A 26,966-nucleotide genomic window follows, 5' to 3' on the forward strand; every position below is an offset into this window, starting at 1 on the left:
TACGAATTCGACTATTCCTTATCTTTCTCACTAATACATCTATGTAGTTATATATCAACATATGTAACGTCAATATCTACTAACATAGATGGAATAACATTAGTCCAAACGTAGTAGTATGATCAATAGGAATAAAATCGCAAATTGTCAATGTGAATTCCTTTATGATATACGAATTGTTCGTCGAGCACCCGTATCGAAACCTCCGATCGATAAAGTTATTTCAGAATACAATTGTATTGTAGCTTATGCGTTATTTATTGTAAACAAAAGAAGAGGAGAAAACGAAATTCAAAAACGGAATTGTGCGACAAAAGCAAACGAAGGAAAAAATTTTACGATGGACATGAAGCTCCTGTTTTTTTTTTCTTTTTTTTTTTCTTTTTTTTCCCCCCTATTCTTTCGTAACTTTTTTTATTTCCTATAAAAAAAAAAAAAAAAAAAAAAAAAACGATATCTTTTCTTTTTTCTGACTCTTTTTTTCTTCTTTTCCTTTTTCTTCCGTTCCCCCTCAATCCAGCACAATTTCCAATTTGTCATATTAAAGGATCGATAAATAATACGAGAGGGTATTAAATAAAATAATGTCTCTACCACTTGTTCGTTCAGTTAGGCGAGATACGAGAAAAAAGAAAAAAAAACCTTTGACACAAATAGGTATAGTAATATGTGTTTAGTCTCCCATTGCATGATACGATACCAAACAGACATCGTCACGCGATAATAATACGTCCTAATTGTAGGATTATCATACTTTATGTGACTAGTACTGGATATCCAGAGAGGATAGAAAACCTCTAATAAGGTAGACGAGTACAAGTCCACATAAACTTGTTTTCTTTAATTTGAAGTCCTTGTTTCTCTTTTCTTTTTTTTTCCTTTTTATTTTTTTTTTTTTTTTTTTTCTTTTTTTTTCTCAAAAAATATCTCTCTTACGCAGCAGTCTTACTAAGACTGAACGAATCCTTGAATAAACAAAAGTGTTTTTAACATAATAAGATATATAGAGATAGATAAATATATAGATAGAGAAAGAGAGAGAGAGAGAGAGAGAGAGAGAGAGAAAAGGCAAAGACATTTCTTTATCAATCGAAAAATAAAAGTAGGGATGTTACCTATCTCATCGTCAGCTAACATTAATTTCCTTTCCAGGTGAATTAATCTCGAAATTATCCTTCCCGTTGACATCTCCGGTCTGTATAAGAACGGAAAAGATTATCCCTTTACTGTAAAAGCATTCCCGAGGATAAACATAATTTTTCTATTATTTTATTAATCCATGGGAAATATTTCCTTCTTTTTTTTTTTCCTCTTTTCAACGAAAAAAATTATCATTCCCTTATTTTCTCGACATTTAATCGTTGGATTGTTTATGTTTATCTTAATAAGCTCGCTCGATGAATTAAAGTTTTCAAAATTCATTTTTTTTTTCTTCTTTTTCTTTTCTTTTTTTTTCCTTTTAATATCGCTCGATTAGTCCGGTAATAGCATTGTCATTGGGACACGAGGATTAAACTGGACAAACTTTTACATTGAATTTATTCACAGAAAACTTGTTAATACAAATTTTTCTAAACGATTATTCCTTATTCGAGGTAGAAAGAGTATGCGGATATATTCCTCGCTTATATGTATTTTTTATTTTTTTTTTATTTTATTATAATTTATGAATGAAAAAAAGAAAGAGAGAGAGAGAGAGAGAGAGAGAGAGAGAGAGAGACCTCTTTGTCTTTCGCGTGTGAACGAGAAATTATTTATCTGTAAAGTCTTTGCGTAAATAAATATACGCTACATAACACGCGATACATTCCAGTTGAAAATCTTTTTAACGTATGAGAATCGATCCTCCCGAAGCTTTTAAATCCAACATCTTTATTCTTTTTCTTTTTTTTTTCTTGTTTCTTTTTTCTTTTTCTTCCTTTTACAATTCCGTCCTCCCACGTAAGAAAATAATGGCGTAGCGTGTATTTACCACTTTGCCCTCGTTTCAAACTCTTTTACAATATATATGTTACGTTCATATTTATTTATTTACGAAAAAAAGGAAAGTTGGGCCGCTGAGTTTTCGAATATCAAAAAATAACGATCGATAATATATCTAGAACGACGTTCTGGACATTGAAATACGATCGATCGAACGATCGATCGTTTCCGAAATCATCGTTGTTAAATTCACATTCATGTTTTCTTCTACTTTTATTTTTTTTTTTTTTTTATTTATTTATTCTTTGTTGATTTATCAAATGATGACCGTGTCGTCTTTGGTAGAACGATTTGCGTAAGTCGATCGAGAATTCATCCTAAAGGTTTGAATGTGACTTTCCCCACCGCTATGACGCCATCGGATCGATGTGGTTTGTAAACGTCCTGAAAAAATAACAAATCAAATGAACACGTAATCTCTCCCTCTCCCTCTCCCTCTCTCTCTCTCTCTCTCTCTCTCTCCCTGTTTATTCTTATCTTGATCTGAAACTTCCGAATGTGTTATAAATCGTATAAATTCGAAAACTTTCGAAATATATTTTTCTTTGGTCAGCCATGTTTAATGCAAATTTTACAACGAAGTTTAAATGAAACATCCATGATAAGGAATTGTAATAGTTATTGAAATTTATTATATATGTATAACTTTATTTTCTATAGAAACGTAAAGTTTCTTCTTCAAGTATTAGAAACGGTAAATAACTTTAACTAGGATAAAGTCGGAAGTTTGATCTTGAAAGATAAACTCCATGGGAGAATAAACTTTTGATTCTGGCTCTTCTTGCATATTGTTAAAAAAGAAAATCACAAGGTACTGATTGGCCTATTGAACTTATCAATTGAGAAATAATAATCGGGGTAAGAGATAAAGTAATTAAAACAAAAACAAAAAATATTTCTTTACGCATCCTATGAGATCGATAAGTTCTTCGAAAAGTTTTAATATTAGAATCTCGGATTGTCTCGATTGGAAATGAATTTTTTATCAAAAGTAAACGTCAACATTTTCGATCACATTGAATATTTTAATTAGATCCTTATAATTAAAATTTTCATTTATTTCTTACACAATATCACGTTAAAAAGGATACATCATTCTTATTCTTATTTTTATTCTTACTCTTTTACTCCTTTATATTCATATTATTATTATTATTATTATTTATTATTATGATTCTTCCTCGTTTTATTTCGCAAATAAAAGTTTAATTTTGATTCGAGATAAATCAACGAGCACTTACCACATCGACAACGTTCTTGATCGGAACGATGAAGTTCTATAAATTCGCGCATTTGCGGACTGTTCACGTTCGTTCGATCCAACGCGCAACAACACTTGCAGATTATCAATTGAAAATATACTCGGAATCTATAAATGACAAAGTAATTATATTTTTTTTTTCTTCCGCATGTTATGTTATCTCGCGAAGAAATATTTTTATTTTTTATTTTTCCTTAATTTATGACATTTCAAGAGAAATTCATATATATATATATATATTCACCTATTGTTCATCCAATAATATATGATAGGATTCACCATAGAATTAGACATCGCCAGCCAGTAAAAACTGAGATAAACATGTTGAACATAACTGGTCTGTATAAAGTGTTGATAATGATAAACGAATATAAAAAATCCTTGATAGGGAAACCAACAAATGGCAAATATCGTGACGATACTGATGAACATCTTGACTACCTGGAAAAAAAAGAAAGAAAAAAAGAAAAAGAGAGAGAGAGAGAGAGAGAGATAGATAGATAGATAAATACATATATAGATAAATAGATAAAGAGAGAATGACAAATAGAGAGAGAGAGAGAGAGAGAGAGAGAGAGAGAAAGATAATAAAAGAAAGATAATAAAGATAATAATTGAGACGAATTGACGGATCTGTTATTTCGAGGAGTATTTTTTCTAACAAAGTACGAAAAAAGGAAGAAGAAGAGGAAGAAGAAAAAAAAAAAAGAAAAGAAAGGAAAGGGAAGATATTAAGAGGATTTGATTCGGATCGGACATTAAATGGGCATCGCTACGATCTCGACTTCGAATGGTCAGCATAATCCTACAAGGATTTAGGATTTATCACCGTAGACGGTTATATGTATTATATGTATATATGTGTATACGCAAGTATTTGCAAGATCGATAGCATTCTCATTTCGACTTATCCAATACGATTACTATGTTCAACCACAAATGAATTCCGCGGGAGGAATATTCTGAGATATCATTCGATGAATTCTTCGTTACGTTAACGATAACGAGTTCAGCGTGATTCTCTTTTAAGCCATGAAACGTGCCAGAAAAGATTTCGTTAGTATTTGCGTGATTATCGCTAGGAGGAAACCATTTTCTTTCGTCCCTCTTTTTTCTTTCTTTCTTTCTTTCTTTTTTTTTTTTTTTTTTTTTTTTTTTTTTTTGAGAAGATCCGAGGACTTTATACCTTCCGTTTGGATTTCATCGACTCTTTCTGGTTGTGCGTGAGCTCGCCAATGAACTTGGAACCCCAGAGTTTCCGACCCATCAGAGTGTAACAAATGGCCATTACCACGATGGGAATTAGATATGTCATACTTAGAAAAAGTAGATTGTAACTGGAACAAAGAAATAGAAAGGAAAAAACGAACGAGGAAAGAAACGAATTTTTTTTTCTTTTCTTTTATTTTTCCTTTCTTTTTTTTTTTTTTTATTTTTTTTTTTTTTTCTTTTTCTTTCTTTTTGTCGTTATCTTTCGCACGACATAGACAAAAATTATCAATTTTTTAACTGATCCATTCATTTCCTAAGTTTCATTGATCTATACAATTCGTAAATATATATTACATATAATCGAATTATTAGTACGAAGGAATAAACGCAAATTGATTTTAATTCGGTTAAAGTTTTTTTTTCTTTTTTTTTTTTTTTTTTTTTTTTTTTTTTGGAATCATGAAAATCATGAAAATCAATTTGTTTATCGTTTATTAGGATAAACTACTTTAACGAGAACATTTACTTACAAGTATCCCGTCTTACTATTCAAGTATCCTCCATCAGGCCAGGCTAGAAAACAAGAGATTCTTGTTTTACCGTTTAAGTATCTGTAATGAACACATATTAAATGTTGATTTTTTTTCGTTCATTGATATCGATTCGTAAATATTTTTACCTTTTCTGTTTGGTCGTGGAATATAATAAATTGGGAATGGCCAAGATGGACGATATTGCCCATATTAAAATCAAAGTCAATATGGTTCTCCTTCGTGACATGTGCCGTTTCAAAGGGTGCATGATAGCCATATATCTGAAACAGGATGAATTGATAATTGTCAATGGATTAGAAGATTATATTAAATTCGTTTATTATCAAAGAATATGACAAATGATTTAAAAATGCATACATATAATTACACATAAAATATATAAAACGATAAGACGTATATTTGTTTCATTTTCTAGAAATTCCAGATGAAACTAATGCATTTAACAATGTAGAGAGAGAGAGAGAGAGAGACTTTGAGCAATATAGTTATTTGCAACGACGTATTCGCGACATCTTCAAAGCAGCTCAACAGCTAAAGCTCCTTCCTTTCATACCGAAAGGATTGGTGTTAGCTTCTTGCGTCTTTGATTCTCACATTTCTCTCTCTCTCTCTCTCTCTCTCTCCCTTCGCTTGAAAGGAGAAAAGCTTGTAAGGAGCTTCTATTGACGTGCGCGAATAACGGAGAAACGTGATATTATTCGTGATAGCTTAAATCAAAATCCAGATAGAAAATCTCGATATGATCTGGAATATCAATGAATTTGAAATTTTTATATTTCCTTTTTCTATTTCTATTTAGAAAATTTTGTTGGAAATACAATAGAAAGAGAAAGAGAAAAAGAGGAAGATAGAAAAATATTTTATTTTGTTCAGTTCGAATGATATTTCGTCGTCTAAAGACTGAGAAAAAGAGAGAGGGAGCGAGAGCGAGAGCGAGAGCGAGAGAGAGAGAGAGAGAGAGAGCAACAGCAAGGAAAAAAAAAGAAAAAAAAAACAAGAAGGAGAGAAAGAAGGAAGAGAAAATAAATGATTAAACGTGAAGTTTACTAGACGTGATCCTCGAAAAGAGGCCATCTTGACGTTTTCCTTACGCGTTTTCCTTGCTCTTTCAATTGGAAAATCTGCCGAAGAAGGAGCTTTACTATTCTCGCAAACAGATGCTTACGAGTTTTGCGTTAATGGAATTTTTTCGTTAATCGAAATGCGTGGGAATCGCATGTCCTCTACACTTCTATCGTCTATCGATTATACGATATTTTAAACACTTTCACGGATATTGTCATGGACCGATAACGATAAAATATTTTTGATTACTATGCAAAAGTTCGAAAATTTCATCTACGGAAAATAACAGTGTGCGTGTGCGCTATTTATCTGTGTATGTGTTTGTGTGTGTGTATGTACGTATGTATGTATAAGAGAAAGAAGGAACATGTTTTCGACCTGAAATTTAAATGAAATTCTTTGTCGAATGGCACGAACGTTAGGCACTCTTCAATTTCTTTTCGTAGAAAGATAAATTTTTAGTCATTTCCGTAAAATAATTTAAGCTATTTTCTTAAATTTCGTGATTGTATTTCAAACCACGATCGTAAGTTTCCCAACTGCTTCTTTGCTCAGAAAAGAAAGAAAAAGAGTGAAAAGAAAATAGAGAGAGAAAGAGAGAGAGAGAGAGAGAGAGAGAGAGAGAGAGAATTTTAAAATGGCATTTCAGTTTTTCCCACCTCTCTAAATTGCAAGGAAGAAAAAACACGGTGAATTTTCTTTGATCTTCCTGGTAAAAGTTCTTCTCTTGAGATACAATGGTCTCGAAATTTTCTTTAAGATATATCACATCTTCACATGTAAGATATTATTATATAGATACGTATGTACGTATTTATATACGATACTATATTCTATAGGCGATTTTTATTATTGATTTGAAATAATCAAAGGAGAGATCGTTGTTTGTCGAAGACTTTGTAATAAAGATCGTGATATTAAGTTGAAAATTTCCTTCGAACAGGTCATGAAACATATGAATCAGAAAACAATTATATCGAAGTAATGAAGTTTTCTTTATATCTATGTTTTGCTCTATCAATCATTGCCTCGTTGAAGTTTCATCCGATTCATTCTCCTATGTGAGCATTCCATTCCATGTTATATTTCTCCCTTTTCATTTTTTTCTCCCTGTATTTTCTGTTTCTTTTTTCCTTTTCTTTTTTCTTTCTTTTGATGTTTTTTCTTTCATTTTTTTTTCTTTTTAATTTTTTTCCTTTTTTTATTTATTTATTAATTTATTTCTTTTTTAATTCCTCTTATATTTTTCTTTCCCTCGTATCTTTGATAAAAGCAGATAGAAGATGAAAGAAACGTAAAAGGGATAATGCGTATAGATCGATGCATGTATATAAATATATTTGGATTAATTAATTAATAAATAATTAATTTCCTTCGGAAATAATTGATTTCGTTTATAATTTAATATCATTCTACGATATATATATATTAATCTAGATGCATAATACGTCTTCTAGAATAACAGTAATTAATTAGTTCTATCAATTTCCAATACGTATTGATCATTGTATGCGATTACATATTATCGAATCATCATTATCATCATCTATCATTGGCTCCGTTACATTGCTAATTCAACTTATGTAGAGATTAGCATTAGTGGAATTGTTCTCTTTAATTCGTACGAAATTGTGAGATTTAACGAATCGATATTAATGACGTGGAAGAGATATCGAGTTAACGAGTACACCGATATGAATATTTCTACTTTGTAAGTTTGAGAAAGTAAATCAGACGAAATTGTAAAGCGAATGAGATTCTGCGGTTTTGTTATCATAGTTACTCCCGTTATATTTTGTCTCTTCTCAAAGAAGTAATAAACTTGGTGTCCTGAGTTACCACAAAACTAATCTCTCTCTCTTTCTCTCTTTCTCTCCCTCTCTCTCTCTCTCTCCCTCCCTCCCTCTCTCTTTTTCTCTTTCTGTCATTGACAACCATTCTTCCAACCTCTTGAATTTTACGACGATGGGTTAGAGGAACGTATATAAAATTACATACATATATATCTATATATATATCTATATATATATATATATATATATATATATATATATATATATATATATATATATATGAAAAAGAAATTCAATTTCTTTCTTACAAAGATGCTTGCTTTTCGTTTTTATTTAATATGTGATCTAATTAACGAGGGGTTATATATAGTTTTAGTCGTGGCCGTGATTTTCCTTTTCTTCTGTAAATGACTCTCCTTATATATGGATCTATATTGTGTTGATAGATATAATAAATAGAGAGAAAATTAACAATACCACAGATAAAAGAATTTATTGTCTCATTAATTTCATTTCTCGTGACTGTCTTAATGATACAGATATTTGTAGAAAATATCGTATAGATTAATTTTAAGGATTTGTTTTCATTAACTATCAGCAATTGTTTGTTCTATTGTAAAAAGGAAAATGAATAATAGAAGATTGTAATGGCATTTGGTGATCGATCAAACGAAATATGAGTATACTTTTTTCATATTTGAACATTGTCGATTTCACTTGAAAGGAGAAAAGCTAATCATATTCTTACATTTTATCGGTATCATAATAAACGGATTAAAAGAATAAAAGAAAATAAAAAACTTCGAATCCGTTTTATTTCTCTCGCCTATGAGAGAAAAAATATTATTATTATTATTATTATTATTATTATTATTAATATTATTATGCTATGATAAAATGATAGGGAAACAAAGCAATTTCAGAGAAAGCATTTCACAATAAAAGCTTTGGCGAGATACTCCAAAAATTTTCTTTGAATGTGCGAGATATACGTATTTCATTAAAGATAAATAATATTTTCTCATATTATTGAAAAAGTGTATTTCGCGCATACAATATCAACTTACACTAATCATAAACATTAATGAAAGCACGTTCTTCTTGTGTGTATATATATATATATATATATATATATATATATATATATATATATATATATATATATATGTCGTACAATGTTTCCATTTATGCTCCAGATTTTTTTCATCTCCGTAAATTCATTTAGGAAAGAAAGAGAGAAATAAAAAAAAAAAAGAAAACAGGAAAAGAAAGAAAATAAAAAATTTATTCTACAAATAGAAAAACATTTAATAGAAATATCTGCAGCTGGCAGAGGGTATAATTCTTAGTCGAGATAGTTTTGAAATTGCTTAGAAAGCAAATTTCAAAATCTTGGGAAATTCATATATCTAATAAAATTAATTATTGGCAATTTTTAAAGAAATGATCAGAAATCCAATCAGTTCGTTTTTTCTTGCGAAAAATAAAGGGACCATAAAAGATTACATTTTGATTTGTTAAATTTTATTCTCTCTCTCTTGATTATTTCTATTTGATTTATTTTTGTCGTTCCTTTTAAATTCCTTTTTTTCCCGTTATTTTTTACGTCTCATTTCTCCCTTTACGAACGTACATCCTTGAAACGTCCACGACAAACTTCGCTTATTATCTAACGTTCCTTCAAATGCTAATGTATGGTTGCATAGAGACACATGGCGTCAAGATGCATAAGATTTGAATAGGAAATATAGTGATTGAATGCATCAAAACTTTTGTTTGATTTTTATTTCTCCTTATACTGCCTCGATCTTATAAAAACTGATATTATATTTCTCAATGTTTTCGTCTTCTTATTTCTCTCAAAAACAATTTAATAAAAACATTTCTTTTTCCGACATAATATTGAGTCATTATAAAATTTCTATTAAAAAAAAAAAAAAAAAAAAAAAAAAAAAAGGAAGAAAAAAAAATTATTATACAAATATCTATTATCCCGTAATAATTAATATTATGTTCGTTTAAGAACATAAAGAACAATCTTAATGACACGTTTTATAAAAAAAAAAGAGAAAGAGAGAGAGAGAGAGAGAGAGATGGACGAAGAAAATATATTTTAATATTTAAATTTATTTTTCATTTTTACAAAATACGGACAAAACAAAATGGGAAAAGCAGACGAGGCAAATAGAGAAAATGAGAAAAAGATAAAACACGAAGCCGCAAGGCATTTGATTTATGTATACGATAAATGTGCACAAAATGTGTAAAAATAAATATGAACAATTTGCAAAGTATTTAAAACGATTAAAAAAATTCCCAAGAAAAATTTTCATTCTATTTGTCGAGGCGACGTATATAACGTTCGAAGTCAGATCTTTGAAAGGAGAAGAAAACTTTGATTCTCGCAAATACTTTCTCCGAACCAATCTCATTAATTTCTCCTTTTTTTTTAGACGTCGAAGTCGATGAAAATGACGAAGAAAACAAAAAAAAAAAAAAAAGAAAAAGAGAGAAAGAAAAAAAAGTGGTACGAGGGACATCGATTTATTTTCATCGTAGAAACCAAACTTTTTGAATTACATTGAGTTCTTAATTTTTAGCTATGTTAAACTTTAATGATACGAGATCGATATTGGTAATTTTTTTTTTGTTTTTTTGTCTATATATATATATATATATATATATATATATATATATATATATGCATAACAGGAGATATATCTTTATTCAGGAATTTGAATTAATTTCGTTGGAATATCGTATGGAACTGAATTTAAGCGATAGCACGTTCCAAACAATAAAAGAGAAGAAAGACACTCGAAATATAATCGATCAAATTTCATTCTCTCAGGTCTATTATTTTTTCTCCTTTCTGTTTTTTTTTCCTTTTCTTTAAAAAAAAAAAAAATAAATAAATAAATAAATAAATAAAAAAAAAAAACAAATAGAAGAAAACTCCTGTACTATAACATTTCTTTTTGACCAGATTCGTAGAGTTTCTAATTCTTTTTCTTTAGTTTTATTTTCATTTCCTTATTATTTTCTATTACATCCCTTAAATAAGAGAATAATAAAATCAATTTTGCAATGATCAGTTTTAACAAGTGAGACAAGTAAATTGTTATTGTCAAATGTATTAAATAATAGGATATATGATTTATTTGCTTTTTGATTTCGGTAAATTATATATATATATATATATATATATATATATATGTATATATATATGTATATATATATGTATATATAAATCTTCTGAAATGTTTGCAGCTTATCTGAAAACGATGAGACAGCAAAGGTCTTTCTTTGCGTTAATTATCCGACCTTAATTATTGCCGGCAAATATTATTATCATTCTTAGAAAATCTACGATTCTCTCTTGGTTCACGAGGAAACGTGTGAGAGAAAGAGAAAGAGGAAGAGAAAGAGAGAAAGAGGAGAGGGAGAGAGAGAGAGAGAGAGAGAAAATCTGTATCCATAGCGTTCGTATATTTAAGATTTCTATCGGATGAAGTTTTGGTACGAAACCCCTATCTTTAAGGGTACATACTTATACATGATCAAATTCTTATTTAGTTTGATTAGTATATATATATATATATATATATATATATATATATGTGTGTGTGTGTGTGTGTGTGTGTGTGTGTAATAATTATTTAAAAAAATAGAATTAATTTTCAAAGATTTATTTGATCATTATTTTACATAAAATATTATTGGTTTAATTGGATTAATATGTGTACGTACGTGTGGATGAGTGTATGTGTGTATATGTGTGTGTGTGTGTGATAATTTCTCTTAGTTTCCGATCGAAAATATCAGCTTACATTGAAATTAATTTTTTTTTTAAAGAATTAACGATAATAAAAAATCTAAAGAAAATTAGATTTCAAAAAGGTGTACTCTTTTTATTATCTTATTACTCTTGCATCTTATATATTACCTGCCAAGGAAAGACAAGCTCAACGATGATAAAGGTAACCAGAGTATATTGCGAGAGGATTTGTTTTCTTTATCAGTATATGTCAACAAAAAAAATCTCAACTTTCTTTTCTTTTTTTCTTCCTCTTTCTCTCTATCTTTTTCTTATTCTTTTCTTTTTTTCTTTTTTTTTTTCTTTCCCCACCTGCAATATTCTACTCTATTTTATCTTGGCTCTTAACGCGTACGCTACAATGTCAAACCTTCGTGTATCCGTAAGTTTCTCTTATCCTTCTTCTTTTCTTTTTCTTTTTTTCTTTTTTTTTTTTTTTTTCAAAAACTTCGAAGAAAATTTAGACGAGTACACTCGCTACTGTACAAGAACTTTTTCTATTGAAAAAAGAAAAAAAGAAGAACTACGAAGTTCTATCCGTATCCATTTTTACGTTTCTCGCTTGTTCGTTCGTTCGTTCGTTCGTTCATTTGTTCGTTCGTTCGTTCGTACTTTCGTAAATTACATCCTTTAAGAAGAAAATTACTGATCTAATCGTTAAGGAAAGAAGTAAAACTTGATAATTTTTCTTTGTAAGAAAGTCTGAATAGATGGAATCGTATTTCTGGTAAAAGACGAATCGATTTCGTGAATGACAGGAAACGACAAAGGACGAAAGTAAAGAAGGAAGAAAGGAAAAGAAAGAAAGAGAGAATGAATGAATGAATGAATGAATGAATGAATGATGGAATGAAAGGAAGGAAAAGACAAAACGGAAAGGAAGGAAACTTCTGATCGTTGTTTTATTTAAATTTATGTAAGATACGTAGCTGTTTTCGAATCTGGAGAGACTTCTTGCATATTTAAAGAATTTCGAAGGGATTCGTCACAAATGTTAAAGTCTTTTTTCTCCCCTTTATCCCCTATCCTCAACCAGCATCCCTTCCCAAAATTTCAAAAATTACGATATGATTATATCGTCTTCTTTTTTTTTTTCTTTTCTTCTTTTTTTCCAATTCAACGAAATAAACTGAATCGAAGAGTATTATTTTTCTTTTTTTATTTTCTAGACGAATAAGTACGATCGATATAAAAGAAAATAAGTTCGGAAGTTGAGTCGACGTCGAATCAAATTCCTTCGTGATTTTGATTGACGCGATGATGAATGAGTTTTTCTTCTTTTTTTTCTTTCTTGTTTTCCCTTTTTTCTAAATTTCATCCATCCAAAAAATAAAAAAAAAAAAAAAAAAGAAAAATGGCATAAATAAAATAAAAGAAAAATTGCATAGACTTTGTCGAAGCAATCATTGAACGGAAATATTTTTGCATTGATACTTTCTCATACATGAACTAAGTTAGAGACGATTTATAAAACTTCATTCATACATATTCGAATACGTGTCATAATCTCTACTTGCGTTACACATAACAAATCGATTCTTTCTATCGTTTATATCGAGTATCTTTTCTGTCAATAGATAACAATGAAACTTATAAATAAATTGAGAAAGTAAATAAATCATGCATCCAATTTATCTTCGTCTGAATATATTTTTATTTTCTTTTGGAGTTTCGTCTAGGATGAAACTTTAGGAAACTTATTTTAAATATCTATCACTTTTAAACGTCATTAATTAAACTTTTATATTTAACTCTTAAAGTGATCTCACAAAGTAAATATTTTTTACAAGTTACATTGAAAAACTTCTTTATGATAATCACGACGAATGACAAATTATAACATATTATATTTATTAAAATTATATTTTTATTACGTTCGATTTAAGTAACACATAATAATTCGATAAAATTTAATCTCTTGAAAATTATTTTAAATCGTATTAATTAACAATGAACTTTGTTTTATATAATGAAGATTCGAAATTTTTTTTTCTAATTATACACGAGATGCATTCGCTATTAATTTCTAATTAGGTATATCTTCTTAAGGAAATATTTTCTTTAATGATCATCCAATATTATTTATCGTTAGATAATTCATATAGTATGAAATATTTATGTAATATATTAAAAAATGTATCGTATATTTGTAGTAATATTTAAATAAAAAATGTACATAAAGTATAGAGGTGCGAAAAAAAAGGAAAAGAAAAGAAAAGAAGAAAAAAAGTAGGACATACCTGTCGAAGGATATAACCACCAATGTAAAGACACTCGACGCGACAGTCACATGAGCGACAAAGTTGTTGATAGTACAGTAGATAGCACCAAAGGGCCAGCTAGAGTTAAGGAGGAAAATAAAGTTGAAGGCGCAGTTAAGTAACGACATCATCAGGTCTGCCAATGAGAGATTCACTAAGAAATAGTTGGTAACAGTACGCATCCGACGATGTGCTGTGAAAAAGAAAAAAGAATATATATATATATATTTATATATGTGTTAATCTTTTTAAAGGGTTTCACTTGTGAAAATAAAAAATAAAAAAAGATCTCTTGAAAGATTAGAAGAATTAATTGCTAAAGGTCTCGAAGAAGATCATCGTAAATCCAAACTCTATGTACATCCATTAGGTGTAAATTATTTCAATTAGAAAAATTCATTTGATTTAAAACTCGAACAGAAATAATAAAATAAGAAAATAGATAGATCCGATTATCCGATAAAAATCTATCTTAAAACTTGCCTTCGATTAAATTCGATTTATATTCCAATCTGTAATGTTAACGTTGTCGTAATTGCAAAATAATGCTTTCAGTGGAATTACTCGTTGGATTTGTTGAGTATTTTCAAAGTAAATCGAAGTATCTACCAACTTATCTATCGACCTATCTACCTATCTACTTTAACATTATCGTTTCAATTTCCTTATGCAAATTATTCAACGCCTAGAAATGATTTGAAGAAATCACAAACAAACATTTTCAAAGAAACTTTATGTAATAAATGAATATCTATTTTTTTTAAATATATATATATATATATATATATATATATATATATATTTTTTTTTTCACAACCGATGATCTTAATCTTTTCATAAATTTTTACTTTAATTTCATGGTTTATGCAAATGTATTCGTAATAACGATATGGATAATAATAAATAAAAAAAAATGGAAAAAATGAATTTGTTATGTTCGAGATAGAGGAAGGATAGTTGAATATTCATAAAATGTACTTTAACGCATTTGGATGGCACAGTTTGAACCATCGCCCATGACAACAATGAAATTTTAATATCCCTCTCTATTCTACTCCATCCCCTCCCTCTCCCTCTCTCCCATATACATGTGAAACAAATTTAAATAATACAAAAAAAGAAAAAGATGCCTTTATACATTTCTTATTTTTCCACTCTTTTCCCTTCTATTTCTCTTTCTTAAAATAAAATCATTAAAATGACGAATGTAAATGCAATTATCTCAAAATTATACGTAATTATCTCCAAATATCCTCGTACTTCTTTAATCAATTTCATCTATGCAAATTCACGATAACTTTGTAAAAGTATACTCAAGGGGTATCGTTCATATATTATTTTGAAAAATATAATATTATAACATTTATAAATTGATAAGAATGGTCAAGGATCATGATAATTCTAACATTACTAAACAATTTTTCTATCTAACATTACTGAACATTTTTACATTCTCGTAAAAGCAATTTAGAGTGCCTATTAAATTCTTCCACCGATAAAATAAGCAAATTCCCTTCGTGTTGACTCAGCTTTTACGCAGGTACTACCAAGCTTATAATAAATGCGTTCGTAATGCGAAAAATTTGCTGTTCTTAGTGGAAAATTGTTGTGAAGAAGAAGAGAAAAAAAGAACAAAAAATAAAGGGAAAAAGAGAAAAAATATATATATATATATATAAAAATACATTTTTATAACATAAGTTGCCTGTTATAAATACATATATATATATATCTTACTTTGTCTGTAGTTAGGCAAACGTTATTAGTTACGAAGATCGATCGTATTCTCGTCGCTCTAACTCAACAGCAACCTTTAATACTACTCACTTTTCATGGAGTCGATAGTTGAACGAAAAACATATTTATCAAACTCTCAACATTTTCTTAAACGTCTTCTATCGACGATCAGTTTTCTCTCTCTCTTTATTTCTCGCTTAACTTGCGAAAAATAACAAGGATTTTTCACTAGAAAAGAGAGAGAGAGAAAGAGAGAGAGAGAGAAGGAGAGAGAAAAATGTGAAACAATTTATAAAATGAAAAGAGAAAAATTTTTCATTTCAATACGTATATTTGTTTTCATAATCCAATAATGTAATCATAATGAGAAAGAGAGAAAAAGAGAAAGAGAGAGAGATCATTATAAATGTTAGATAAACTTTTAGCAACAGCCCGTTTTCATTTGCCCTAAAATATGAGAAAAGTTTTAGCGAAAGTGGTAAAGAAAAAGAAAGGATGCCCTTTACCGACACGTGTCACCTCATTGAATTTGCGGTAACCCTCGAGGGGACAAAAATCACGGAAGTAAAAAAAATTCAGTCTATAAAAAAGGGAAAGGACTTCTAAAGGATCATAGATATAGCTTTTCTCTTCGACGGAGTTGCAAAAGTTTTTATTACACTTATCCATCGTATCTTTTGATAGTGCATTCTCTTATATTATATATTTGTGCATTTGTCAATGAAAATATGTTATCCCAATGAGAAAATGTTCTTTTTATAGAATTACTAATATGCATAACATGCATTGATGGTATATATAAATTAAAATTTTCTTTCTGCCTCTCATCAAACATAGATAAATATCAACAAGAAAAGACATGTTTGCTCCTTTCTTTTTCCTTTTTTCTCCTTTTTTTTTCTCTCTCTCTCTCTCCTTCACTCGCAGAAAGATCGATAACAAAACATGCAATCATGATATTCATACGTACAACTTTTTTTCCAGCCTGTCACGTAAAAAAGACAAACACTCGTTTCACACGTATGTACATACATATATATATATTTATATATATATATATATATGTATGGTATAAATGTTTAATCATCTAACATTTCTCAATGGGGAACCAAAGATTAGTTCAATTTCTGGCTAAATATTAGGGTGGAAATTTGGAAGTTAACGAGATGTAAGGGTAAAAACTTCACAGGAGGAACATACTTTCACGTTGATAAATGGATATGTTCTATTTTTCTTCTGTAATTAAATTCTACCTATTCCTTCTCCACAGAGTTAAATATCTCGTAATGCTTTTTCAAGAAAATTTACGATGAAAAAGAGAGATCAATAAAAAAGAGAAATAGAGAGAGAGAGAGAGAGAGAGAGAGAGAAAATCGAAAAAACAAAAGAACATTTTGTTTGATATTACGAAAATGGTTCATTCAATTTTCTATGATATTCTAATAAATTTCTGACTTCTAATGATTTTACACGAGAGAGAGAGAGAGAGATAGATAGAGAGAAAGGAAGAAAAAAAAAGGAGAAAAGACCGATTGGACTTTAGAACGATTTACTTTTAGGAAAAGTTAGATTCGTTTGCTCCTTCTTAAAGAATTTTTTATGAGAAAAACCTTTCTCAACACTGAAAGTGGATAAACATTGGCATGGTCACGTTCGACTTTTTCGACCGTATGAAATCACGTAGCTAGCTACTAAAAACTTGTCTATCCATCTCGTGACATATCTTGCAGCTTTCAAAGTAATAGAAGACCTTTGCACGGAACAAAAAAAAAAGAAAAAAAAGAAAAAAAAGAAAATAATAGGTGATGGTTCGAAAAGAATCAAATAAATCGAAAAAATCCTCAAATTTGTTCTCCGTCAAAAGCTAAAAGCTAAAATTGTATTACGTTTGAAGCGAAATTTTTCTTTCGATTCGTTTTCCTTGTCTTTCGTTTTCTTTTTCCTTTCCCCTTTTACAGATACCATTCTATCTTTTATATTACGATACTATCTTTCGTAGTACGATATTCAGGGCAATTGAATTATTTTTTTGACGGACAACTTTCTTCCACGCATTTTTTTCTTTTTTCTTTTCTTCTTCTTTTATTTTATTTTATTTTTTTTTCTTCTTTTTTTCTTCTTTTTTTTTATATTACATCGTCTGTTTTATACACTTCGGATTTTTATCGAACGTTGGGAAACATAAAAGATATAGGATTTGTTAACGTGAAATATATGTTGGATACCTTTTTATCCATAACTGTGTCTTTCTAAGTATATCGTGATACAGAAAAAGGAGTATCGTTATGACGGTAATAAATATATGTTTCAGGAAAAGAAAATCCTTGAAAGACGTAAATCATTCTGTAACGTGATATCTTTCTTTAGGTATTCCCGATCGATTACACGATCTCCATATATTTTTTCTATATCTACACCTATGTATATGTATATGTATATATATATATATATATATATATATCTCACTGACAAGTCATTTCACATGGATGTAAAACTAATTGGTTCGTTTTTGGAACGATAGAAAAAAAAAAAAAAGAAAAGAAAAAAGAAACCAAAAAGGAAGAAGGAAAAAGAAAAGGAAAGAAGTTACGATTGACGTAAGACTTTTGTACGCTCGAGAGTTTCATTAGTAACATGTTATCTATCTATCTCAAAATGATACTCGATGGGACATTTTCATCGATAGAATATTTCACAACTATATCGAGAATACTGATCTAATTTGGAATTGTCGCGATAATGCTTTCTTATTATTATTCAGTAATCATCTACGTACTCTTACACATATCCTACGTAAATATCTACGTAAGTTTACATTTTTTGATAGCATCGTAACATATAAGTAGAATAATTTTTGTGCTGATAATAAATTCCGATAAAAATGAGATCATAGAAATTATAACGTAAGTAAAGAAAGTAAAGGTATTTTTTTTTTCTTTTCTTTTCTTTTCTTTTCTAACGATAAGTCTAAAAAAGTATTGAGAAATTTTAATAAATTTATTATCCAAAATGATAACTGATAAATATCGAGAAGGATTTTTAATTTACAATTAAAATTTCGAGATATTATCATTGTACTTAAAATTTTTAATGATTCTTTGAATGCACAGGTGATAAAGAAATGTAAGAAAGGACGAGATTACGATATTCACGTTATCGTTATCTCATTGTTATCATCTAATTGAACGATATAAAATGGAATTGAAACGATTCCTAATTTTAATGTTAAAAATTACGATAGAAATATGAAAATATTAATTTGAAGATAGATAAAATCCTTACCAAGTACTATCCACATGACGATTATATTTCCACCGGTTGCAATTAATAAAATGATCGCATATATTAACGACCATGTAAGCTTCTGCCACCAAGGTAGATCGAATGGTGGTTCTTGAATACCGAATATACAATCGGAAAGTGCATCGCGAAGAACATCTCTTTGCGTCGATCTTCCTAAAGCTTCTTCGGAGACGATTAAAAACTCGCTACGATTTAATTTTATTAACAAAGATATATTAAGTTCGAGAATCGACGCAGTGCAATTGTACAAATGTAATTTATTAAGGCTACTCATATTTTATCCGAGACTTTATCTCAAATAATTTTCTTCAATTATAATCGTGAGAAAAGATATCCTTTCTCCTTTTTAGATTTTAACGAATGTTATTTATTTAATCGTCAGTTTATCATTTAAAACCAATACGATTTTCATGAGAATCTTGTTAAAATCGAATTAATAAACGATGCACAGACAAATATGGGTATATTTTCTTGATAATGAATATTTTCAATGTGAATTTAACGATTCAATGAGCTCGAACTGATTTTATTTCATTTTCTATTATGTATATATATATATATATATATATATATATATATATATATATATATATATATAAATTAATAAAATCATAAGATTTATGCGAGCGGAATTAAAATAAGCTGTTAACGAATAGAATAATTGGTAGTTTTAATCGATTCCAATTTCAAAATGTTATTACGTGTTCTCCCTTTCCTTTTTTATTTTCTTTCTTTCTTTCTTTTTGTTCTGTTTTTTTTTTTTTTTCGTTGTTCTTTTCTTCTCGAATTTATTATTTTGTACGATTATTATTAATTGGACAGTCTTGTTAAGAGTATTGTCAAGCACGCTTAGCTATTGTACTAATAAGAAAATCTCTCTTGAAATCTGAGTTAAGAAAGATGCGGCCTTTAAAAATTCCAAGTCTTCTTCTCCTGTAGTTTGTTTTTTCTAATAATCTTGCATTAAGATAACACAACGATAATATCGAATATCATTATCTATTTTATATTCAAGATCAGTTTTCAATCTTAATATAAATCGTATCGTGCTTCCTTCTATATTATATCAATATTTTATTATTACGAAAATTAACGTTATTTCAACATTCGTTTGATAAATCTTCGATAAATGCGTCGATTACATTCTTCTTCTACGATCCTTGATGATTCGCGATTGAAGAATTTTTAAAGTTGATGAAGAACAAGCACATTTATTTTCACACGAGAGTAACACTAACATGGAATAGAGAGAGAGAGAGAGAGAGAGAGAGAGAGAGAGGGAGAGAAGAAAAAAAGAAGAAGAACTATACTCATTAATTTAAAGCACACTTAAACCCAAAGGCTTAAACGTTATGATAATTTGACAGAAGGATCGTATCACTTCTACTTTTGACATTTGAATTTTGATCTGAAACATTCGAAACATTTATTAAAATACACGCGCGAATCCTTGTATCGCGTGTCCTTTCTTTATCGAGAAATCGCAACCACCGAGGGTACACCATAATTAAAATTTCACTAGAAATAGGAAATGGAAAAGGTTTAAGATTATTATGATTATTCGGTTATTCTCGAATGATCGAAAGAAAAATGATCGATCATTGTAATCGATTAAATGTAGAGAAAAAAAAAAAGATTGAAACATTTTTTTTTCCTTTTGCTATTATTTCTTTTTTCTTTTCTTTTCTTTTTTTTTTTTTTATTCCTTTTTTTCTTCGGTCTATCGTTTTTTAATTCGATCAACGGACAAACAGAACTTTTTATCGCTCGATCGAAAAAAAAAAAAAAAGAGAACACTTTTCCTTTTTAGATTGTGATGTTACGAGGTATACAATGTCGAAATAAAATCAAGAGGTTTCGTTGGGTATACCGTTCTCACGAACCTCGGCGGAGATACTGAAGCCTTGAAAAGCATGTTCATTCAAAGATGCGTGCGCAATGGCATATACTACCATCGCTACTCCTCGCACCTCTTTCTCCTTCTTCACCCTCTTTATATCTTTCAGAAAATTCTCTTTTACTAGTAAACCTTAAGTATGGGATTGGATGTGAGACCGACGGAATATATAATAAATTTCGTAGAAAATCTATTAAAATATTTTGAAAATATACAATAAACGTAGAAGAAGAAAAAGAAGAAGAAGAAGAAGAAATATAGAAAATTATTGGTATATATATATATCTTTTAAAGATCATTGATTTTTTATAACATTCTCGAGCAATTTCTTTTTCAACCATTTACTCCTCTTTCTCTCGTATCTTCTTCTTCTCCTTTTTCTATTTTTATTTTTCTTTTTCTTATTTATTCTGTCTCTCTCTCTCTCTCTCTCTCTCTCTCTCTCTCTCTTTCTCTCCCTCTCCATAAAAAACTTTAGTTGCGATCGCGCAACATTAGCAAACAGTACGATTTTCGAAATACCTTTATACCGGCATAAGAATGTCTGAGAATGAGTTTCCATACTCTTAAGAAAAGGGGTGAATACCGGTAGAGTTATATTATACCTATTACCTATAAAAAAAAAGAAGGGATATCTTCGTGTTTTTGTTCCTATATTATAAAATTTTATACCGATTTTAAATAACTGATATTTGATGTTAATATTGCATTAAGAAAATAGTGTACGTTGGAAGTTTATGAGGTATTTTTAACTTTTAGATAGACTTTCAAAGATAAATTGTTGAATTTTTTAAAGCCTGCTAGAATCGACAATAAACAGGATTGTAAAAAGGTTAAAAGGATAGAAAAGGCTAAGACATACGTAGGTCATGCTTTTAAAGGGAAATGCGAGGGCGCATAAATGTTGGATAAATCTATGGACGTATGCACGTAAGCTAGCAAAACATGCGAACAGAAATGAATGCAATATAAAGTTTGAATGAGAGAGATTAAATTCTATCGATTAGTTCAATTCGTATTTTACTTTTTTTCTTTTATCTATCTTTTTCTTTCCTTCTTCTTCTTCTTTTCTTTTTATTCTTTATTTACCGTTTTCCAATACTTTCCATTACAGATATAAATATTTTAAAGTAATCTTTCAATTCTATCTCATAGGTCCAAATCTTTTACCTATACGTTGTTTATTTAAATATAAAACAAGCCCATTTGTATTCAGGGAACTTTGATAAGCTATCGGAAATTGAATAAATTCATTCAGAAAAATGGGAATGAAAAAGTAATGCCATTGAATTTCCCACATTTTACTCGACCAATCAGAAACCGTCATCGTGTTAGCGGCTACAACTAGATGTCTCTAGTTTCGTCTCAAAGGCGAAGTCGCTTGTTACTTGTTGCACGGTGATATAAGATTTACGTGAATTATTATTTATCAAAATGAAAGTTAAAAATAAAACAAACACTTTAAGAGATAAAGCACTTAAGAAAGCTGTGAAGAATAAAACAAAAGCCACAAGAAATTCAGGAGAATCGACCCTACGGAAAGCTGTGAAAAATGTCAAAGAAGTATTTGAGGTTAGGTGTCACGTGTTTATACAGAATTATGTTTTCAAATAATTTCTTTAATATCAATTGTAAATATATTCATAATTTTACGTGCTGTTATAGAAGAAACAAATTGAAGATAGATCAAAAAAAGATAATCTGAAAGAATCTTTTACTGTGAAAGCTGCGAAAAAGAAATGGGAATTTAAGTCGAGTAGGGGAATTGTATATCTTGGTCATATACCGCATGGATTCTTTGAGGATCAAATGAAAGATTATTTTACACAATTTGGTAGAGTTACCAAAGTTAGGCTTGTAAGATCTAGCAAGGTACGGATTTTTTATACATACATTTTACATTCCTTTTATTATCATGATGATATATATATATATATATATATATATATTTTAAGCAATTATGTTCTTCCTAATTCATTGTAGACTGGAATTAGTCGAGGTTATGGTTACGTCGAATTTCAACATCCTGATGTTGCTAAGATAGCAGCCGAAACGATGAATAATTATTTAATGTGCGGTAGATTATTAAAAGGTATTATATTCAGTATTATATTGATTTAAAACAGATTAAAGTTTAAAATTATTACATTTTATATGATAATTTGTAGCCACGTACATACCACCAGAGAAACAGCACATAGGATTCTTCGTTGGAAAAAGTTGGACGAAGACGAGGTATCCAAAAGTAATAAATAGAAGAAAGATAACGATTATTAGAAATTCTATTATAAGTGACGATAAGCACAAGCTATATAAAAAAAAGAGTTTAAGAAATCTGACAAAATTGGAGGAGAAATTAAAAGAGAATGGTATTAATTTGAAATTCAATTCGATCGTACTTCCTGACGAGCAAGCGAAAGAAACGAAATAAAATAAATGTTCTAACTCGTTAATGTGATTTTTATTAAGCGTTTTTTCTTTTTTTCTTTCTTTCTTTTTTTTTTTTTCTTTTTTTTTTCTTTTTTTGTTCCACCAGTGGAACAAGTTGATAACTAAAATATTTAAATTGCGTCAATGAATGATTTGTTCTAAATAATGTACAAATTTTAAAAGGATTTTACATAGCATAGTACGAGTAAATAATTAATATTAACTATTATGTACATATGTTTACGTTTATGTTCGAATATCAAGTGTATTAAGATACAGCATTTCGTTCTCGTAGATTGGTTGTATTTCCTTTAGTTCTCTTCCACTTCATGCGTCTATTTTGAAACCATACTTTGACCTATAAAAATAGACAGAGTTGTATCAGTAAATTTTTTTTTTTTTTTTGTTTTTTTTATGTTAGCATATGAAACATCTAAAAAGAAACGTTCATTATCGAGTATAATTCTTACTTGACGTTCGGTTAAATCCAACGCAACAGCGATCTCGTATCGGCGCAAACGCGTCAGATAATTGCTATGCGCAAATTCGCATTCCAAATGACGGACCTGTTGCTTCGTAAAGGCTGTCCTTTCTTTACGCGGTTTATCGACTGTATTGTTATTTAATTTTCTTATCTTTTCTACGATAAAAAAAAAAAAAATGAATAGACAGATTAATAATCGAAGTAACATTTGTCAGATTATATTTATTGCACAATGTGAAATATCTTGAATTTAGAGATTAATTTTATTAGTATACGATATAAAAGGAAGAACCAACTTGCTTGCTTGCTGATCCGAAAGAAAAAGGAAATAAGGAAGAAGAAATAGAAGTATATCGCAAGCATGGATTGAAAATTCTATCATATAATATTTTAATAAACTTGACTGTAATATTAACAAATACAAGGTTTTTTTTTCTTGCAAAAAAAGAATGTATATATATATATATATATATATATATATATATACTAAGATTTATATATATATAAATCTGAATGGTCAAGTAGGATCGAGTCATTCCTTAAAGCGAGCGATTTTCTTGCCACTTCGCGGAACTATAAGAGAATTTCACCGCGAGCCGACCTTTTTGTCGTCTTATGCCGCGTGATGATGAAAATAGCCGCATATTCGATGCGTCATTGCACGAGTAGTGCGCCGTGCCGACTGATAAACCCTTGTGCGATGTTGATGCCGCTTCTAAAATGTGAAAGTTAATTGAATCGCGTCGGAGTCTAGAGAAATATCTAAATCGCCGCTTAGAATTCCGGTGTGTTAGCATGACGAAGGATCTTTAGATCTTTTTTTTCTTCATCTTTTTTCTTATGCTCCTTTTTGTCTCTATATGCCCGACTACTTTAATTATCGTCTGACGTAAATCGTTGAAATTCGTTGATGACGAGTACGAGAACGATAAATTTTAAAAGTCAACGAAACGCGTAATTCAATTTCTAAAAGACAATGAAAATATATCAAATTTACGATCATTCTTTCAATAACTTTTATGATTAATTACGTCATTGATAAGACCAAACGATATATATTTAGGTCAACATTGTCAAGCTCATTTTAACCGAATGAAACAAAACGAACGTGATTCTAATTTATTGCTTCGATAATTCTCATTAAATTTTCTATGTATTTCACATTTATTATAAATTTAACTTATTTCTTTGGATTAAACTTTAGTATTATGAAAAACGATCACATTTAAAGTACAAATTTGATCGAAGTAAATACAGTTTATCTTTAAAGAGAAATTTTTATATTTTTTGATCATCATCTGAATTTCTCCTTTTACATTAGTAAACCACAAAATGTATAATCATTTCTATGCATACGAATGATCGCGATTATGTGGTAGTAAAGACGAAATGAAGGGCCGACAATTAGGTACGTTTCTTACGTAAGATCATGCGGGTTAATGAGTACCGATGCTGATATAACTTGCTCATAAATATTTAGGCTATACTGGGTCTGTTACAGCCGCATCGGCGACGGCGAAGCTATAAACGCGGTTAATGCAAACGGATTATCAACAAGCAAATGTCGTTGGAATGCGAAAGCTCCTCGTAAAAATCTCTCGCTTTTATGTTCCTTCAATCGAGAACTTGTTTCTTCTTTCTTCTAAGAAAGATCGACGAAAGAAAATAAACGATTTTGACTCTTTATTGATCTATTTAATCGATCATTTAATTAGTACGTATTCCTACTTTTATAAGGTTCAAATTCGAAACAATTATTTTTTTTTTCTTGTAATAAAATGAGAGACTTTCATTTATATATATATATATATATATATATATATGTGTATAAACTTACCGTGATCAACCGAAGACGGTTCTTCCTCGCAAGAAAAGTTAGGAAGATCGAGTTGAGATTGAGCCGTCGGCCAAGTTTGAAACTTTGTGTCTCGTCGTTCAGAGTCGACAAGGTTATTTTGTAAATTACTTTGAAAGTGTAAAATTTCACCCGTACGAATGACCGTGGCCGTGGTAGTCACTTGACCGTCGGTGTGTTTCTCGCCAAAAAAATCTCGAGAGGGATCACCCATAGAGTCGTCTCGATCGCTTCGTTGATAATATTGACCCCACCTTCGGAGAAAATATTAAATGTCAAACATTCCGATTTGACACGTCAATTTTAATCGTTCATTTTTAATCTCTTTATAGAATATTATATAATATTTTATATAAATCCTATAAATATATATATAAAATAAAAAAGAAAGAAATAATCAATAATAGAAGAATATAATAATGATAATAATAATCGATTGAATATAATCTATTTCTATATAGAAATGTCTTTTAAACTGTATATACCTGTAAAGACGATAATTCTGACTGGCATCCGTGTTCTGTGAGTAACTGCCAGTGGCATTATACGGAGCAAGAAGTTGACCCATTTCTCTTGAGGTGCTAACAATGCTCGAGGAACTGGAAGATCTGTTCCAGTACTTGTGATTCCAGAACGTTTCGCAATTTGTTCCAAGCCGTAAGTTTTCTCGATCGAAGTAAGAAGATTCGAAAATCTCATCCGATAAGCGTTGATTCGAATTAACATTGTCCATCCAGGATTCCATCTTTAAGGATCGTAAAGACGGAAGAAGATCCTTTCTATTTTTTTCTTTTTTTTCCTTTTTTTCTTTATCCTTTCGTGATTATCTCTTCGAACAAAAATAAATAAAAAAAAAAAAAAAAAGAGAAAGAAAAAAGGAAAAAAAACAAAAACTAATAGTATTCCTCACGATTTCACTTTTTACGAACATATATATTTATATATATATATATATATATATATATATATATATATATATATGTATGTATAGGTAGCTCGTATTTTTTTTCTTTTTTCCTAATAATAAAATTAATAAACGAACGAATAAATAAAGATATTAATTAACGCGCTTGGATTAGAGTCGTCGTGCGTATTGTCTTAGAAGCAACTTGGAAATGTCAAAGAAACGCATTCGTAGTTGAGTATCTTGAGAGCAAAACGTTAAGGCAAGGAGAAGAAGGCTAGGGTGGACGTAGGCGAGATATGAGAAACGCGTTGCATGTGGGAGGAGGGCTGGAAAGATGCTGGAACATATTCGTTACGGTTCTTTCGGAATGGACCAATCATCGTTGAGTCTTATAGTACATAGAGAAT

The 26,966-nt window shown here is 29.4% G+C and overlaps 3 protein-coding genes across 3 annotated transcripts in view; 1 reads left to right on the forward strand and 2 right to left on the reverse strand.

Annotated features, from left to right (window-relative positions):
• Positions 1–1,522: 1,522 nt before the first annotated feature.
• LOC124426091 (tachykinin-like peptides receptor 86C) lies at positions 1,523–20,889 on the reverse strand. The gene is made up of 8 exons (XM_046967374.1): positions 18,966–20,889; positions 13,926–14,139; positions 5,136–5,270; positions 4,987–5,067; positions 4,431–4,581; positions 3,489–3,685; positions 3,225–3,352; positions 1,523–2,367 (listed from the first exon to the last, which is right to left on the reverse strand). Exons 1-8 carry the CDS (start codon positions 19,258–19,260, stop codon positions 2,240–2,242), a joined length of 1,329 nt encoding a protein of 442 aa, XP_046823330.1. The 5' UTR covers positions 19,261–20,889; the 3' UTR covers positions 1,523–2,239.
• Positions 20,890–22,246: 1,357 nt separating this feature from the next.
• LOC124425959 (MKI67 FHA domain-interacting nucleolar phosphoprotein-like) lies at positions 22,247–23,336 on the forward strand. The gene is made up of 4 exons (XM_046967086.1): positions 22,247–22,455; positions 22,549–22,755; positions 22,867–22,975; positions 23,052–23,336. The coding sequence occupies exons 1-4, from the start codon at positions 22,318–22,320 to the stop codon at positions 23,312–23,314; spliced, it is 717 nt and encodes a 238-aa protein (XP_046823042.1). The 5' UTR covers positions 22,247–22,317; the 3' UTR covers positions 23,315–23,336.
• Positions 23,337–23,485: 149 nt separating this feature from the next.
• LOC124425957 (homeobox protein Hox-A7) overlaps positions 23,486–26,966 on the reverse strand; it is a 7,233-nt gene continuing 3,752 nt past the window's right edge. The window contains exons 2-5 of the mRNA XM_046967083.1: positions 26,138–26,481; positions 25,635–25,906; positions 23,784–23,953; positions 23,486–23,671 (exon numbers count right to left, since the gene is read on the reverse strand). Coding sequence (XP_046823039.1) covers positions 23,582–23,671; positions 23,784–23,953; positions 25,635–25,906; positions 26,138–26,397 — 792 coding nt within the window. The 5' untranslated portion in view covers positions 26,398–26,481 and the 3' untranslated portion in view covers positions 23,486–23,581. The remainder of the gene's footprint in view (positions 23,672–23,783; positions 23,954–25,634; positions 25,907–26,137; positions 26,482–26,966) is intronic.

The sequence above is a fragment of the Vespa crabro genome, chromosome 8 (assembly GCF_910589235.1).
Source record: "Vespa crabro chromosome 8, iyVesCrab1.2, whole genome shotgun sequence".
In the NCBI taxonomy this organism is placed as follows: Eukaryota; Metazoa; Arthropoda; class Insecta; order Hymenoptera; family Vespidae; genus Vespa; species Vespa crabro.